The sequence below is a fragment of the Rhinolophus hipposideros genome, assembly GCF_964194185.1.
Source record: "Rhinolophus hipposideros genome assembly, chromosome: 1".
Classification (NCBI taxonomy): Eukaryota; Metazoa; Chordata; class Mammalia; order Chiroptera; family Rhinolophidae; genus Rhinolophus; species Rhinolophus hipposideros.
This window is the reverse complement of record NC_138047.1, coordinates 97,828,157-97,845,146: the sequence shown is the minus strand read 5'-3', so window position 1 is coordinate 97,845,146 and position 16,990 is coordinate 97,828,157. Positions and strand designations below refer to the sequence as shown.

The 16,990-nt window shown below is 37.5% G+C and overlaps 1 protein-coding gene across 9 annotated transcripts in view; it reads right to left on the bottom strand.

Annotated features, from left to right (window-relative positions):
- Positions 1-16,990, bottom strand: part of KCNIP4 (potassium voltage-gated channel interacting protein 4) — a 1,007,764-nt gene continuing 990,774 nt past the window's right edge. For all 9 annotated transcript variants that reach the window (XM_081048279.1, XM_081048284.1, XM_081048283.1 and 6 more), the window contains 4 exons: positions 5,811-5,918; positions 3,813-3,917; positions 3,117-3,179; positions 1-1,490 (listed from right to left, as the gene is read on the bottom strand). In XM_081048279.1, the coding sequence (XP_080904405.1) occupies positions 1,443-1,490; positions 3,117-3,179; positions 3,813-3,917; positions 5,811-5,918 (324 nt within the window). In that variant the 3' untranslated portion in view covers positions 1-1,442. The remainder of the gene's footprint in view (positions 1,491-3,116; positions 3,180-3,812; positions 3,918-5,810; positions 5,919-16,990) is intronic.

The window sequence follows — 16,990 nt, the reverse complement described above, 5'->3', positions numbered from 1 at the left end:
TAGAGTTATAAACATTTTATTTGCTTTTATTTGTTTCTTTTTGAAATACAAAATGTGCACATTGAGTCTACACAAACACGCGATGGCAAATCTCAGTGTACATGTATTGTACTACTCTTAACGTCTACACTGGTGATAGCAAGGCGGCTTTCAACATCCTATCTCTACACCAGAATAGATACCTGATTTATTGTGGCAAAGACAGCTGCAGGTTTCCTCCCACTATATGTAGCCTCGTAGTCTTGTGATATTTCTGCAAAATAAGGACGGTGTGTGTATCTTCGGTAAGGTGGCAAATTTACAATTTTGGCTTAAAAGCATTAAAAAGGATCGGAATTATTGGAGTTTTAGGATAAGCTAAGTCCTAATACAGTCCAGATGAGTTGCTCAGCATTTATGTTCATTTTCTACTAGATTTTGGTATTTAGAGTTCTCAAGATAATGGAATCACTGGTGCTTTCAGAGTGAGTCCTGCTTGCTGTTTGTTCCTAGTGGGCATTGGGGTCATCAAGATTTCCTTGTCCCTGAATGGTAAGGTACATAAAGGTGCAGTGAGAGAGTTGGGGAAGAAATGGACTAGGCCTTCCATGCTGGTAAAAATTACTTCTTCTTCAGTGTTACCAGTACTGGAAGGCAGGTCCCCTTACCCTTTGCGTGTGCCTAAAAACACCCTCACTTCATTTCATACTTTCTTGGATTTCCACTTAGTGACACAATAGAAAACAGTCAACCTATAGGATTGAACAAATCCAAAATTGCATACATCTTGTAGGCCTTGGCTGTAATGTGTATTTATGAAAAATTAAATGCTTATTAAATAAGCTTTGTTAGGCATATGCTGACAGCTGGTGATAAACTAATTTGTTTCATATTATTTAAAAAAAATGCCAGGTAAGTAAATGTCTTCAACAGGCAGCAAATCCATAGAAACTGGAACTATGTGGTTGTTTTCTTAAATTGTGGTAATCTTGTCTATTTAAAGTATATAAATGGAATTACAGCATACAAACATGAAAATTAATTTCCGGAAATTAAATGCAGATGCCAATATTTTAGAAAACCATTTAAAATCCTGGGGCTGAATACATACAAATGAGTAGCAAAATAAACATTTTAAAATCACTGTTAATGTGAAAGCATCGATAATCCCATGGCTAAAGAATCAATAAAACTATACGTCAGCTTCTATTAGGTTTGAATATTCACAGGGTGTGAAATGACTTAGACCATCCCGTGAACTCAGTGGTATTATGAAAAGGATGCAAATTTATAACTGGAAAACTCAAATCTGTTGGGGATTGCTTCTTATTAAAACAAAGCTTGTTTGCATAATATGCCTCAGTGTAAAAGCTGAGCAATCTATGCTAAAAGTGGTAGCTCCAACTTTAAGTGTGGTAGAATAGTTCACATTTGTCTGTTTGATTGAGGACACATTCAACAAGTTAAATCACATTTTCAAAGAGCTGCATGGAGCGCATTATGTTTTCATCCTGTAAGGGAGAAACAGTGGGATTAAATTCAGCATGTCTGCAGGGGAAAGTACAGTAAACCCTCACTTTAAGTTGTCAGTTGGTTCTGTGCCTTTAAGCGAAATGATGTATAATGAAACCAATTTCACCATAAGCTAATTGGTAGAAACAAGAGTTAAGTTCCTGTGGTATCTTACCAACATTATAATGAAATGATGTTGAATGAATGACATTGAATGAAACGACATCATTCAAGAGCCTGCTGCACACCGTTTTGCCTCTAAGTACTGCCTTTCCCCACCAACCAACCCCTGTGCCAAAAGCTCAAATACTGTTTGCACATGTACGTGGCATTCTGTCCATGTTACACACACAGTAATGCGGAGCCCGTTTTATGTTTTGTTAAGACAATCAGGCTTTTAACGCTTCATGTAAATCTTACTTGGTGTTAATAGAGGATATTTCTCAAATCAGAATGCCAGAATGGAAACTTGGGGGGCGGAGAGGCTAAATGGAAACAGGGTTTGTATATGAGCTAAGAGCCATCAGGTTCCTGAAGATTGGAGGTTGAGGCTTTGGGACGTGTTTGCGGTAATTACACCTCTTTCTGGATATGCTGGAGCTAAATCTGTGTGGCGTTTAAAAATGAATGTTTCCTCAACGCCAGAGCAAGAATTGTTTGGGAAAAACCATTGCCAGGGCTGCGTTCAGTTTAGCATATTCCTCAGAAACAGGAAGGGAACAGACTGGGCATTATAGGGGCACCTGGAGATTGTGAATGCCACTCAGTGAGCTTTTTATAATAATGCTAAATGGTAGCTGAACTGATGACGACTTCCACTCCTAGAAGCCAAGTAACAACATCACCATTAACGCAGGCGGGATCTGAGTTTAGAAAAAAGTAGGCCATCAGGAAAAGGAATGTATACCCATATGAAAAGAGAACTAAGAGCTAAGAGCTAAAACACCAGCGATCTCCTTTGTCTCAATTTTTAAAAAAAATTCTTAACTGGTTCTGCCAAAACATCTGAACCAATTCTTAACTGGTTCTGCCAAAATCAAATCTAGGTAAGCTAAAACTGGTCTCCCACCAGATGGCAGAAAATTACCCAATTTCTCAGAGAGAATTTGCTGCTCTTCAGTTTTTGTGACTGAAGACCATTATTGCTTCAGCCAAAAAGTCATTCTTGTCCAAACACATTAAAACAATCGTTTCTCTTAGAAACTGGCTATAACCTTGGGCTGTGACGCATACTTAGCTATACCAGAATTCTAAATCTATGCAGATAAGATGGACGATACACATGTCATAGGCTAAGTAAGTCTAAGTAAAGAGCAATTTAATTCTCCCTTATTTTATCCTAAATGATGAATATTCTCTAAGGATTTAGGGAACAAAAACACAGTCCCATGGACAACTTTTGTGTCTCCGGGGCTTCCTACAGAGCTTGTAGGCACTCTACAAATGCTGATCAATTGAGTGTATACATTGGTGATTGTTTGCAGAGCAGTGGGCTTACAGGCTGCGTAAAAGTGGTAAACTTAGGCATAGGATTTTCATGTTTTGCTCACTTCATGGTGGCTTGCTGGCAATACTCAGTCTGGCTGTGATGAAAGCAAAAGGGATGGTTTAGAGTCATTACTCACTTTCTGGCAACTTTCGATGAACTCGTCTATAGTAACGACTCCATCTTTATTTTTGTCCATTTTCTGTTCAAGAAGAAAAGAATACAAAACTTTATTCAGATATACCTCTTGATACCCTCGTACCTGAACACAAGGAGTTGAAGCCGATGCAAAGAAAGCCTACTGCTGTGTAATGGGAGGAGCTGTTTCAGAGCATGACTAGTAATTTCTTAGCGATCAGAATAAATGGCTGACTCCTTTTAGTCTCTTCCCTTTGGAATAGAATATGATGAAGATCTAGAGTCACCTACCTATGTGCAGTCCTGCCCTCTAGCTAAGCCAGAACTAAGGCAATTTGCTGCAACTTTCACAGCCTTGGTATTCTTATCTGTAAAATGGGGCTAATAAGGATTTACAAGTCTAACCTCGTGGAGTTCTTGTGAGAATAGAATGCAAGCAAACAAAACCATGTAAAACATGGCAATTGCTTACTGTTCTATCTAGGGTATTATGAATGTTCAATACATGTAGTTATCAGCATTATCAATTCAAAATCAAAATTATTAAATTGGTAGGATGGTGCCTATGCTATGATTTTGCCCCTTTCAGGAAAAATTATTTTCCTTTTCATTCTTTGGAATCATGATGAGACTTTGCAAACATCAGGAGATTTCCTCTTTATTCCATTGTCTCTCTGACTTCCGTTTGCATTCCTACCTGGAAAAATGTTTCCACGTGTTGTCTGGGAGCGTCTTCTTTGAGGACAGGGTATGTGCATTTGCCCATCATATCATATATCGCTTTCATTATGTCGAGCATTTCCTGAAAAGTCAAAGGCACTCACATGAGACTTCATGCAATGTGTGGATAAACCACTTTGAGAAACTTTTGACACTTCATTCCTACTCAATTTTGAATTTCTAATTGTTCCTTGCTTCTTCATTAAAAGCCTTTTGCTTGTCCCTGAGGAAAATTCAACTGCTTTGTTCTTGAAAAGCAGCAGAATCAAAATGTAAGAATCATTTCTGATCTTTGTTTCAGAATGAAGTCAATTCCCATATATTTAATATAATCAGAAAAGCACATTCTGGTTTAATGTTTGAATTTCCATAGATTTCACAGACTATCTTTGTTTTATTGAGTTATTATACATAGTACATGTTGATTATCAATTTCTATTTACTGAGAATAACATCACAGCATGAGCATTATGCTAAAACTAACTGATAAGTGTCAAAGCTCATTAGGATTTTCATTGTCTTTTACCTACTATGACTTTAACGGAAAAGTCACACATGTAGATTAGTCAAAATGTTATGACTCCGGCAAACACCTTAAAATTTCATTCTTTTTCATGTCAACAAAATATAGCTTTTACTTGTCATTTTCAATCTAAATAAAATTAACATTGGAGTATTTAGACATGCAGATTTATTGTTTCACATTTGTTTCTTTCCTGTTGAAGTTTCCACATAAGTCTCTGAATTAAGTTGATAATACAGATGTAATATACATTTACTTTTGAGAGCACTCTACTATGAATGATAAACTGGTTTGTAGTTTATAAGTTATAGGTGAAATCTTTTAAGATATTTTGAGTTTAGATAAGTAGCAAAAAGATCCTTTGCTATATACACAAAATTCATGAGGTGTATTAGGTATGAGCAGTAAGAAAAGTACATTTGTGTTCAACAGAAATAGAAAGGGATTGAAGGACCAAGTGATACCTAATATTCCTGAGGCATATGAGTATGAAATGCTAATTGTATAGCAAATACACAAGAGACACTATTCAGGATAGTCTCTATAAACATGAACACTTAATATTCATGAGATCCTAATTTAGCCACCAATTGGTGAGAAACAGTCTGGCTCCATACGCCCTTTGCTCAAGAAATACAAATAAAACCCATGGCCACTGATCAGGCTAGTTGTCATGCTACCATTGTGGTCACATGGACTTGTCTTTTTGTCTCCAGTAAAGCAAGTTGATGTCATTGGCCCAGGGTACCTTTTGTTTGAGGAGACTCTTGCTCAAAACTCACCCCTGGGAAAAGGTAGTGAGGCAGAGAGGAAGGCAGGACATAAGAATACTGAGGCCTCCCAGGATTCACGTGATGTCCTGCAACCTCACTTGCACCCTTTCCTAAGATGGTTAACTTACTCCATACCTTTTCCTTTGCTTTTCATTGTGTTTTACATTGGTTTAATAAACTGTTTGATGTGAGCATCTTAATTTGATCTGTGGGCCTTCTTTCTCAGATAGCTTGCCTGGAAGGGTTTGGGGGAACCTACCATTCCATCAGGTCATTTTCCAGACAATACAGGTCAGTGCATAATCTGTATGATGTTAAAATTCTATTTCCAGATGGATCACATTATATGGCGGGGGGAAGATCACAGGCCAAGTATGGATACATTTTCTCCCTATCTGATTCCAACCACAGTCTTTATTCCATTTATAGCATTACTAAAATACCATTAGAAAACAAGGGTATAATCCTTATATATTTTGTATTTACTTTTCAGATTTACTATTAGTTATTCCTATCCATTCCAGATTTTTTTATTAAAATATTTTCCCACCACCACATAAAATGTTTTAGATTTCCTGAAAAGGTGATTTTCAAATTAATAATTACAACTGTTTAACATTTTGACGTTAAAAAATGAAAATGGCCCAAATGATAGCTGCGTTGGTAAGGTGTTTCTTACTTCTTTAGTGATATAGCCATCTTTATTGATGTCATACAAATTAAATGCCCAGTTGAGTTTTTCTTGTACTGTCCCCCGGAGCAAAATGGAAAGACCCTTGATGAAATCCTAGAAAGAAATAAAAATACAATTAGGTATGTTATTACTAAAAAAGTAAAACACAAACTCTGACAAAAATTCTCCCTCAAATGATGGAAGCAAAAGCTACAAACCCTTTGGATTTTGAACCATTTATTTAGCAAAACAATCAATATGCTCTTGGTCATCTGTTTCTCAGAGTTCTTTGTGAGAATAAACCACTCACCTGCTTTAACATTCTCATCTTCTAATTGCAAACTGGAACTTAAGTCCATTTTGGAATTGGAAATGGTATCAGAACAGACACCCACAAACTGTAAGAGGCATGCTGTAAGTGGTAATGGCTTTCCACACATGTACAAAATTCTTTTACTAAAAAGAATCTAAGAACACTTTATTTTTAAAATACAAACACATACATAACATACTTTCTATGAAAAAGATCAGTTGCTAAGACACCTAGGCTGTCCTTAAGAGATGGGCCAACTGTAATCTTTCCTTAGAAATTGAGTTATCACGTTCACATAGGCAGCGCTTAAGAGCATGGAGATAAGCCAGACTGTCTGAATTCAAATTCCAGCTGTGTCACCTGATAGCTTTGTGTCCTCAGACAACTTAACATCCATTTGCCTTGGTTTTCATATCTGTACAATGGACACTGTAGCATCTTCTTAGTTGGGGGTGTATATAAGGTTTGAGGTAAATTGACAGATTGACTTTGGCAGAGTTGACAACTGCTTGTGGATGAGTCTTCCTACTGATGATTGTAGATTTTTCCCTTGTCCAAGTCATTTTTGTCACTGAGAACATTGGTTTTATATTACTGTTGTAAAAAATGACCACACACTTAGTGGTTTAAAATAATACATGTTTATTATTTTGCAGTTCCAGAGGTCAGAAAGCTAAACTGGGTTTCACTGGGCTGAAATCAAGATGGAGGGTGAGCTATGCTCCCTCCAGGACTTCTAAAGAGGGAATATGCTGCCTTGTTTTTTCCAGCTTTTAGAGGCCACCTGCATTGCTTGGCTTGTGGCCCCTTCCTCCATCTTTAAAGCATATCACTCCAACCTCTGCTCCTGTAGTCATTTTTCCTCTTTTTTACTCTGATCTTCCGACCTCCCTCTTCTAAGGATTCTTGTAATCACAGTAGGTCTATCCAGATAACCCAGGATGACCTCCCCATCTCAAGAATCTTAATCACACCTGCAAACCTTCTTTTTACTTCTTTATGTAAGGTAACATAGCCTGAAGTTTCAGGAATTAGGATGTGGACATCCTAATGGGCTGTTCTTCAGTGTGCCAAAAATCTGGTATGTTCTGGATCTTTTTGTTTCTTCCAAAATGTTCTTTCACATTTCTTAGTCATAATTATGTCTAGATATTTTAGTCCTTCTGTTGCTGTTGTAAATGAGGGATTTTCTTCTATTACATATTCTAAATTTTGTGCCATATGTATGAAAACTATTGATTTCTGTACAATAATTTTGTATGCTGCCACCTAACTGAGTGTTCCTATTGAATATGATATTTTTTCAATGGAATATCCTGGGTTTTTCGTGTGTGCAATCGTATTTGGTGCAAACGGAGTTAATTTTACCTCTTTCTAATTTTTAAAATATTTTTAATTACATTCTTTTTCTAACTATATTGAATAATACCTCCAGAACAATATTACATAATTACAATAATAGTAGACATCCTAATTTTGTTACTGAATTTAATGAGACTATTTCTAGTATTTTTACTTTGAGCACGATACTTTTATTATGTTAAGAAAGTATATAATTCCCATTTTATTAAAATAATTTATCAAGAACGACCATTGACCTTTCTTGCAGAAATGGAAAAGCTGATTTTCAAATTCATATGGAATTGCAAGGGGCTCAAAACAGCCAGAACAATATTGAAAAAGAAAAATAAAGTTGGAGAACTCAAACTTTCCAATTTCAAAATTCACTACAAAGCTCCAGTACAGTGTGGCACTGGCATAAGGAGAGATATATAGACCAATGCAATACAATTAAAAATCCAGAAATAAACACAAATTCCCTGGGCATTGATTTCCAACAGTGTACCAAAACCAGGCAATGGAGAAAGAATAGTCTCTCCAACAGATGGTACTGTGACAACTGGAGAACTATTTTGCTTCCTGTCTTTATTCAGGGTGAAATATAGAGTAAGAAAAAAAGAGGACTCAAGGCCACAAAGAACTCCAATATTTAGTAGGAAGACAGGAGAGGAGAAACTGGCAAAAGATCTTGAAAAGAAGTTGCTAAAGAAATCAGAGATGTCAAGAAGAGAGCATTTCACATGAAGGGATTTTCACGCTAACACAAGACTGAAAAGTGCTGTTTGGATCAGCAACATGAAAGTTCGCCAGTGACTGATGGGAGACGTTTCAGTGGAGCAGAGGGAGAGGAGTGATGGGAACTGGACGTAGAAAACTCACCAGTCTTGGCTGTGGGTGTAGATTGAGGGAAAGGGCTCTAGGTGAAGAGGTATACGACGGGATCCCAGGAGTGATCTCTGAAGAAGAGCATTTTGAATACTTAAAATAATTAAAAATAAAAAATAATAAAAAAATATTTTAGTTCTTTAACTGCAGGGGAGAGTCTAAAGAAAGGAAAATGCTAAAGGTTGTGCGTGTGAGAGAGCATAAGGAATGGACTGATGCTCCCGAGAAGGTGGGAGGGATCCAAAAGCAGGTGGATGGTCCAAGCGGTGAAGGGAGGAGGTACATTTCCGCAACTGGTACAGAAGGAAGAAGGAGAACTTGGTACAGATGCCAGTACCTGATAAGAGGTGGAAAGATGAGTGCATCCCCATCTGCGAGTTTTGATGGATATCTCCTTGGGAGTGAAGGACAGAGCAGAAAATATAAGAAAAGGACGTTTGAGCAGAGAAGAAGGGGTAGATCTGTCACTAGAGCAGGGGTGTCCAAACTGCGGCCCACGATCCATTTTTTTATTGGCCCGCAGCAAATTCCAAAAATATATTTAGTTTACTTAAATAAACCAGGTGAGGCAATACGTACTTCACCTCGAGTGAGTGGCCCGGCTGTTTGTGTATTTTACCGCATATGGCCCTTGGTGAAAAACGTTGAAAAATGTTTGGACACCCTTGCACTAGACAATGACTTGTGCAAATTACGGGAAGGTGGAACGCCCTCAAATTTTTTTCCTGCCATGTCCTAGAGAAATTGCAGTCCATATATAAACCTGGAACATATGACATACTATAGTTAAGAGGTAATGACACCCTCTTTGCAGTCGTGCAGTATACAACTAGCATACTATAAGCTTTAGCTTTTTAAGAAGGTATAAAATAATCACAGCAGAGCATGGGCAGGTAAGCTTATAAGAGAAAAACTGCTGGCAAATTTGGAAAGCCAGATGAGATTGATAGTTATCAATATAAACCTTATCTGTTGCTTCAAATCACAAAGGAATAATTATATGTCCTTAGTTGAAAGTGGGGTGGCGCTGGATACAAGGTCTTTGTGGACATGTTTATAGCATCGCTTCTCAAAATTGAGCTTGCAACAGAATCACCTGTGGGGCTTACTAAAACACAGATTGCTGGGCCCCATCCCCAGAGTTTCTGACTCATTGTCTGGGTGGCGTGCCAGAATTTACTTTTTTTTTTTTTTTTGTAATGAGGGGGTTTTTATTTTTAATTGCTTTATGAATTATTTTTTTCAAATATATAATACAGTACTATTAACTATAGTCTCCATGCTGTACATTACATTCCCCTGACTTACTTACTTACTTTAGAACCGGAAGTTTGTCAACAGGCACAAATAATTTACATTTCTAACAAGACCCAAAAGATGATGATAGTATCGCTGGTCTTGGGATCGCACTGAGAAGCACTGGCCTACAAGCACCATCACTGGCATGGGCCCCATCACCAAACCCAACAGTCCAGAGCAACAATAAAAGGTTTAAAGAAAGCACTTTCAAAGTCAAGTGTGGACTTCAGTTGTTTGCCTCCCTAATTAATAGGGTCTTAATTTCCATTTGGTGCTCCATCCAGTTCTGTAGAAGCACTTCCTTTCTGGCTCTAGCAATGGAGCCAGGACCTGGGTAAAGTCAGGAAACACAGTTTACCCTTTTGGTCAAGGCAGTTGGATCTGTGGTTGGCCTGGGACTGCAGCCAGGCACATCTGAGTGACTCTCAGGACTCCTGCTAGGAGTGGTAGGTAGGACAGAGATGTTGTCTCTCCCCTACTCAACCGGAACATTCAAGCCTGGAGGCCAGGAGCTGCTGACATGTCCTTGTGACCACAAGGGGGGCTACTCTTAGGTTGTAGCCTGCCCTATCTCTGGACTTTTTATTCCTAGGAGCCAATAAAACTATCATATTGTTTTGGTAATGTATGATTTTCTATTTCTTGTGACCAAAAGTGTCTTGATTTGCAAGTTGTCATCTAAATCATATGTTCTTGAATACTATATATCCTCCAACTACTTACATTAAAAGATAACTATGGACTTTGAGAATCCCTCTCATACCATCTTGCAGGATAATATTAATAAACAGTTATTTCAAAACAGGAGTGATTCCTTATTTGTGCTAAAGAAAATGAGAAACTCAAAGTATCACACATGGTTTTTACTCCATGTTTTTCTGAATGGTAATTGAAATCTGTCAAGCAGGAGTTGCAATCTTAAAAAAAAAAATCTCAAGAGAACTTTGCACAGTTATCCTACTTTGATCTGTGAAAGCAGGTTACATCTGTTCCCTAATGTATAAAAATGATAAGGGAAGATCAGTACTGAAGTCTGGTTTCCATTCTCCCATGATCAAGCAAAAGAAGGAAAAAGGCACAGAAATTTGACTTTATGATAACCTAGTTGTCTTTAATAGTGAGCTTTATTGACTACAAACCTTTGTCAGGAAGCTTAGTCCTCCTGCCTCCCCACATGCCATTCAAAAAGCTCTATGGCTTAGAATCATGCATTTGGGGATTTTTGCAACAAGCAGTCCTGTTTAGAGATGGGAAAACAACATTAAGTGACTCTCCAAAGGTTAAAAAGGTTAATTTAGGTAAGCAGTGGCAGTTTGGGAAAGTCATACATGTGTTTAGCAAATTTCTAGTTTTATACTGGCTTACATATTTTCATTAATGTTTTTAAGGTTGTTGATTTTCTATAGTAGGACCTCCCTCGTTTGGCATTGAACTCGATAGTGATTGAGCTACTATTTAAAGTATTTGAAAGATACAATTTCAGGTACTACATAAAGTTTGCATTTGTTTGGAACTAATAAAGGCTATCAACATGTCTGAAAAATAATAAGTATATTTTCCAAGATTGGAAGCTTGATTTTTATCATGTAGAAGAGATAATGTACTTACCTTGATTGATATGCAATACTGTGTATTTAGGTAATTTAGTGTCTTGATAGCTGATTACAGCCACATAAAATTAAATTAGATGAAAGTTCTTTGGTTTGATTTCACTAGAGGCCATTGAAATTTAATGTAATTTTAAACAAAATCATAAATGCAAACATAAGAAATATATACATAAATATAATGCTTGATTTATATAAAATATAGAAAACTGTACTGAAGAAAATTGCAACCACATATAATCCTATCATCTATTTGCATTGAAATTTCCATTTATTTTTTTCATGTGTTTCTTACCACATAGTTATAGTAAAGGTCATATGATACACACACACACGCACACGGTGCCAAAAAATGCATACACATTTTAAGAAAGGAAAAAACTCTATTAACATTGTAATAGACAATAGTTCAGTGGTTACCAAAGGGTAAAGGGTGAGGAGGGAGGGTAAAGGTGATGAAATATATGGTGATGGAAGGAGAACTAACTCTGGGAGGTGAACACACAATGTGATATATAGATGATGTATCACAGAATTGTACACTGAAATTCATGTAACTTTACTAACAATTGTCACCCCAACAAACTTTAATTTTTTAAAAAAAGAAAAGAATTGTGATACTCAATATATACCAATAACAAAAGATGAATACAAGTTATGTGTATATATTTTTTGGCAGCCCCAGTATAAATATATTTCTGTATAGTTCACTTAAAATTACAAATATTTTGCCACATCACTGAAAATTTATTATGACGTCATTTAAATAACTACATACTAAGTTGAACCATATGAAATTGCTGAGTTTTTAAATCATATTTGTCAAGAATAGTAGTTTCATATGGTTTAAACATTTTGGACCCAAAACCACACTAAGAATTATATTTTAAATGGCAACCTAGTACACACACACACACACACACACACAATTATACACTAGAAACTAAAATCATGGCTCTGTATCCAGTCTTCTATTAATTTTTAAATATTCTTGTCATTAATCTCTAAATTTATTTTACCACTTATTAATGGTTGCAATCTGGAGTTTGAAACACTGCTTTGTCATACAAATATATTGTAATTTATTTAATGATACTTCCTATTGATGGATATGTAAATTAATTTAAATTTTTCTTCATTATAAGTATCACTGTGGTAAATACTTTTCTCAATTTCCCATTTATTTGGACATATTTCCTTGGGAAAGAAGTGAAATTCCTGGGTGAAAGAGCCTTGGGACACTGAAATGTAATAGTAATTATGACTACAGATTATTGGTGTGTGTGGGTGCTGTTTTTGGACTATTTCCATGCATTATTTCATGTCAGTCTCACATAACCCTAGGAAATAAGTTTGTCTTTATATAATAGACGGAGGCTCAGAAAATATGTGACTGAGCCAGGGCATACAGCCAGTGAGAAGTGGAGCTGGAAATTGAACCTGGCCTCTGACTCAAAGCCCAGGCTCTGATTTTGACTAACAGTGAAGCAGTGGGCTATGGTTATACAGAACAACATACTATAAACATATGCCACATCTTTTTTGTTTGGTACTTTTGGCCATAATTAGAGGGTGATATGAAACAGTGACTCATAATGTATGCAATTCAGTCACTTACTGACAACATTTGTAGCACATTTGGAGGTGCCAGGAATTCATAATTCTTGCTATAAAATTACTGAATAAATGCATAGAAAATGGCCTTAGCTTCTAAAGACAGAGAGTCAGTATATGAATATACATGTGACTATGAAAGCTACAGGAAGATAAGATGAAGTAAAGAAGAATCTCAAGTCACATGTCCAAGAACATTCACACACACACACACACACACACACACACACACAGAAATCAATTTTCTGAGACTGACCAGATGTGAACTGGGATCGCTAACATTAACTAGTCATTTTCTATGTGCCAGGCAATTTTCTAAACTTTTTAGATCCATCATTCAATCTTACAACAGCCTTGGGAGGTATAATTATTTCCGTTTGACACTGAAGAAATTCAAGCCAGAGAGATTGAGGAACTTGCCCCACAAATCACATGGAGAAGTGGTAGAGGCTGTGTTTGAGCCCTGTGACTGACAAGCATGCGTTCCTTTAGATGAGAGGAGATTCTGGAGCTGCCATGGAAGTTGGCGTTTTAAAGAGGAGACTGGGACAGGAAAGATATAAGGTGAGCCTGGAGCATCTCGGAGTGCCAGAAAGTAATCAAGTGATTGAAGAATCAAACAAAACAAAAGAAAGAAAGAAAAAAAGAAAGAAAGAAAGAAAAAATAACCACAATGATGGCAGTATATTGAACAGACACTGGAGCCAAATGAAAGAGCTCCCAGTGGCCAAGCTGGAACACTGAGCAACAAAATAAACAGGGCCATATAAGATTATAACTCAAAGTATGAAATAAAAATCCATTAACCAAGATCACTAACAGTATGAACAAAAAGTTCATATTGATATAAATAACTTAATAAATTCATAAATGGAGGAAAAGAGACAAATGACCCATGCAGAAGAATTCCAAATAAATTATGTAGGTGGGCAGAACTCCCCACTTCTTGGCTGTGGGCTGTGCATAATAACTTCCTTTCAAAGAATACAGTTGGAAAGAGGGAAAAAAAGAATACAGCAGAGAAATGACCAACACTGCTTCAACCAGGAGATCAAGGACAATGTCAACAGTCATAAATCATATTGATAGTATGTACTCTCGATAGTACGATAAAAAAACACGCCACTTTACCTCTGTAGCCTTCCTTCCCAAATTCATATCCCCGGACTAATCATGAGAAAAAAACCTCAGACAAATCCCAGCTGAGGGACATGCTATAGAATACCTGGCCGCTATTCTTCAAAACTGTCAAGGTTACCAAAAACAAAACAAAACAAAACAAAGTCTGAAAAACTGTCACAGCCAAGAGCAACCTAAGGAAACATGGTGAGTAAATGTAATGTGGTGTCCTACAGAAGATCCTGGAACAGAAAAAGGACATTAGGTAAAAACTAAGGAAATCTGAACAAAGTGTAGACTTTAGTTAATGTATCAATATTCATTAATCATAACAAGTATATTATGTTAATGTATAATGCTAATAATAAGGAAACAGGGTGTGAGGTATATGGGAATTCTGTACTATCTTTGCAATTTTTCTGTAAACGTAAAACTAGTCTAAAATAAAATTTTTATTTAAAAATGAATTAAAAAAAATAAATAGGAACCTGACCTTCAGGCTGTAGGAGCAGATAGATAGTTATTGTATGCTTTTCTCTGGTTTTTCTTGTAATAATCTTTTGCTACCCCAGCTTTCAGTAACCGTTACAGTTTGCCACTTGGGGGCAAAGTGCGGTTTAGAACCAATCATTTCTGGATCTAGAACCTCTCCTATTTCAGTCACTCTGCCCTTCAGTTTTAAGCAAATTAACTAGAAAATGTCCATTTCCCTTTATTGTGGAATTAGAATGGTCACTGCTGTACCTCTCAGGATGCAATTGCTACTCAAAATATGTTCGTTGCCTAATCACTTCTGTTTTCTGGAGACTTCCCACGTAGCTAATCAATTTAGAAAAATAACTAAAATAACCTCATGTTAAATTTGATTTTAATATAACATTTATTAATTTAGCCATTAGCTTGCCTTTAAAGGAAAGACATTTACCAGCATGCTTATAGTACATGGCCATTACAAGTAATTTCCCAAATTACAATCAACATTCACCATAATTACTGGTATTTTGCAAAAATATTACAACACCAATGTTATGTATGGCCCTGTATCATTAACACTAAATTTACTTATGAAATTGGATACAATGTGCTATAGGTGATTGATGGTACATTTCTGTTACACAAGTAATTTCAAGTAATGAGATCACTCGTATTTTTTGCCTTACTCATTCTGTGCAAACCGGCTATGAAAGATTTTATTCGGTGAACTAGAATCTTTGACTTCCATATTAGATAGAGCTAAACTAAGACTGTGCTGCAATTAATTAACCTTGTCGGTAAAAGGCATCAAACGCTAATACATTATCCTGGGGTGATTATCCGCTGCCCTCAGTGGAAGAAACATTGCAGGGAGGGGCCTGGTTCCTAAGACACCGTCACATGTACCTCTGTCCCCCTGCTAACTTGCTGCCACGGTTACTTGCCCAGGTAAACCGCACTGCCGTAGGCTGGACCACTGCCGCCTTCTTAGGCTACCCCTTGAACTCAGCCACCGCCAGCTTGCACTCTCCTCTCCTCGTTGACATTTTTTGTTTGAGTTATGTGAGATGACATGCTGATGTTCCTAGCCCAAAATCTTCATTTTCGTAGCACGCAGTCTGCATCAGAGCCTCATAGGTGTGAGGAAGCCCTCTGCTGGCCTGTTGCCTCTGCCCCTGGGGCCACCAACTGGGTGACAGCTCAGAAAGCCACGCCTTTCTTTGTCACCCTGACTCCAGGAAGCCCCTGCTTCCAGGTAGCTGGCCATGAATAAATGAAGGTTTCCCCCTCCTAAACATGACAGGTTGTGTTGAAACATAACTCTATGGATTTTATGACTTCTTGATCTTGTGTCCTCCTCATCACCAGTTGCCCTAATTCCAGTTACGGCTTTCATCAGCTCCAGTCTGAATTATTGGAACAAATAGTGCTACAGTAGTCACCCTCCATCCATGGTTTTGCTTTCCATGGTGTCAGTTACCTGAGGTCAACCACAGTCCAAAAATATCAAATGCAAAATTCCAGAAATAAACACTTCATGTTTTAAATTGTATGGTGTTCTGAGTAGCGTGATGGAATCTTGCACCTTCCAGATCCTTCTTCCCCAGACATGAGTTATCTCTGTGCCCAGCATCTCCACTTGTACACTCGCTGTCTGTTAGTCACTTAGAAGCTATCTCAGTCACCAGGTTGACTGCTGAGGTGTCACACTGCTTGCGTTCAAGGGACCCGTATTTTACTTAATAATGGCCCCAAAGCCATTCACATAACTTTTATTAATAAGAGTATAGCATTATAATAGCCCTATGTTATTAGTATTGCTGTTAATCTTTTTCGGTGCATAACTTACAAATTAAACTATACCATAGGTAGGTATGCATAGGATAAAACATAGTGTATGTAGTGTTCAGTACAATCCACAGTTTCAGGCAGCTACTCAGGTCTTTGAATGTTTCTCTCAAGAATAAGGGGGAATACTGTAATCACACTTCTCTTTTCTAGAAGCAAAGTCCTGATACCTTAACTCCCCTGCTGAGAATTCCTCATTCCTCAAGGATTCCTCACCTGGTCTAAGATGGCAGCCTGCTTGGCCTCTGCCTCAGGTGTGTCAGGATCTGACCTCTGCCTCCTTGCCCAGCTTGCCCTGTCCTCTCTCCCATTTTGTACTCTGTCTTCTAGGTGATTTACGGAAGCTTTTGCTTCATTCCCAGGCCCTGTTTACTCTGCTCTGCCTCTGCCTCACTCCCCTCTCTTCCCATCCTGAGCCCTTATTCTCTTGACCAGATCCTGCAAATCCTTCAGATCTACTTTATCAAGTCCGTGGTCGGGCTTCCCTTACAGAGCCCAGCCGTACCTTTCCCCGTTGATCCCATTCCATCATCTGCTTTCCTTTATCATGGCACTCACTGAAGTTTCTGCTCACAGGCAAGATGCTACACTCCTCTACTCCTCTACATCCAAAAGCAAAAAAACTGCCTGGTTTCCATTATACATAATAAAAAATTTGCACCCAATTGCAGTGTGTGTGTGTGTGT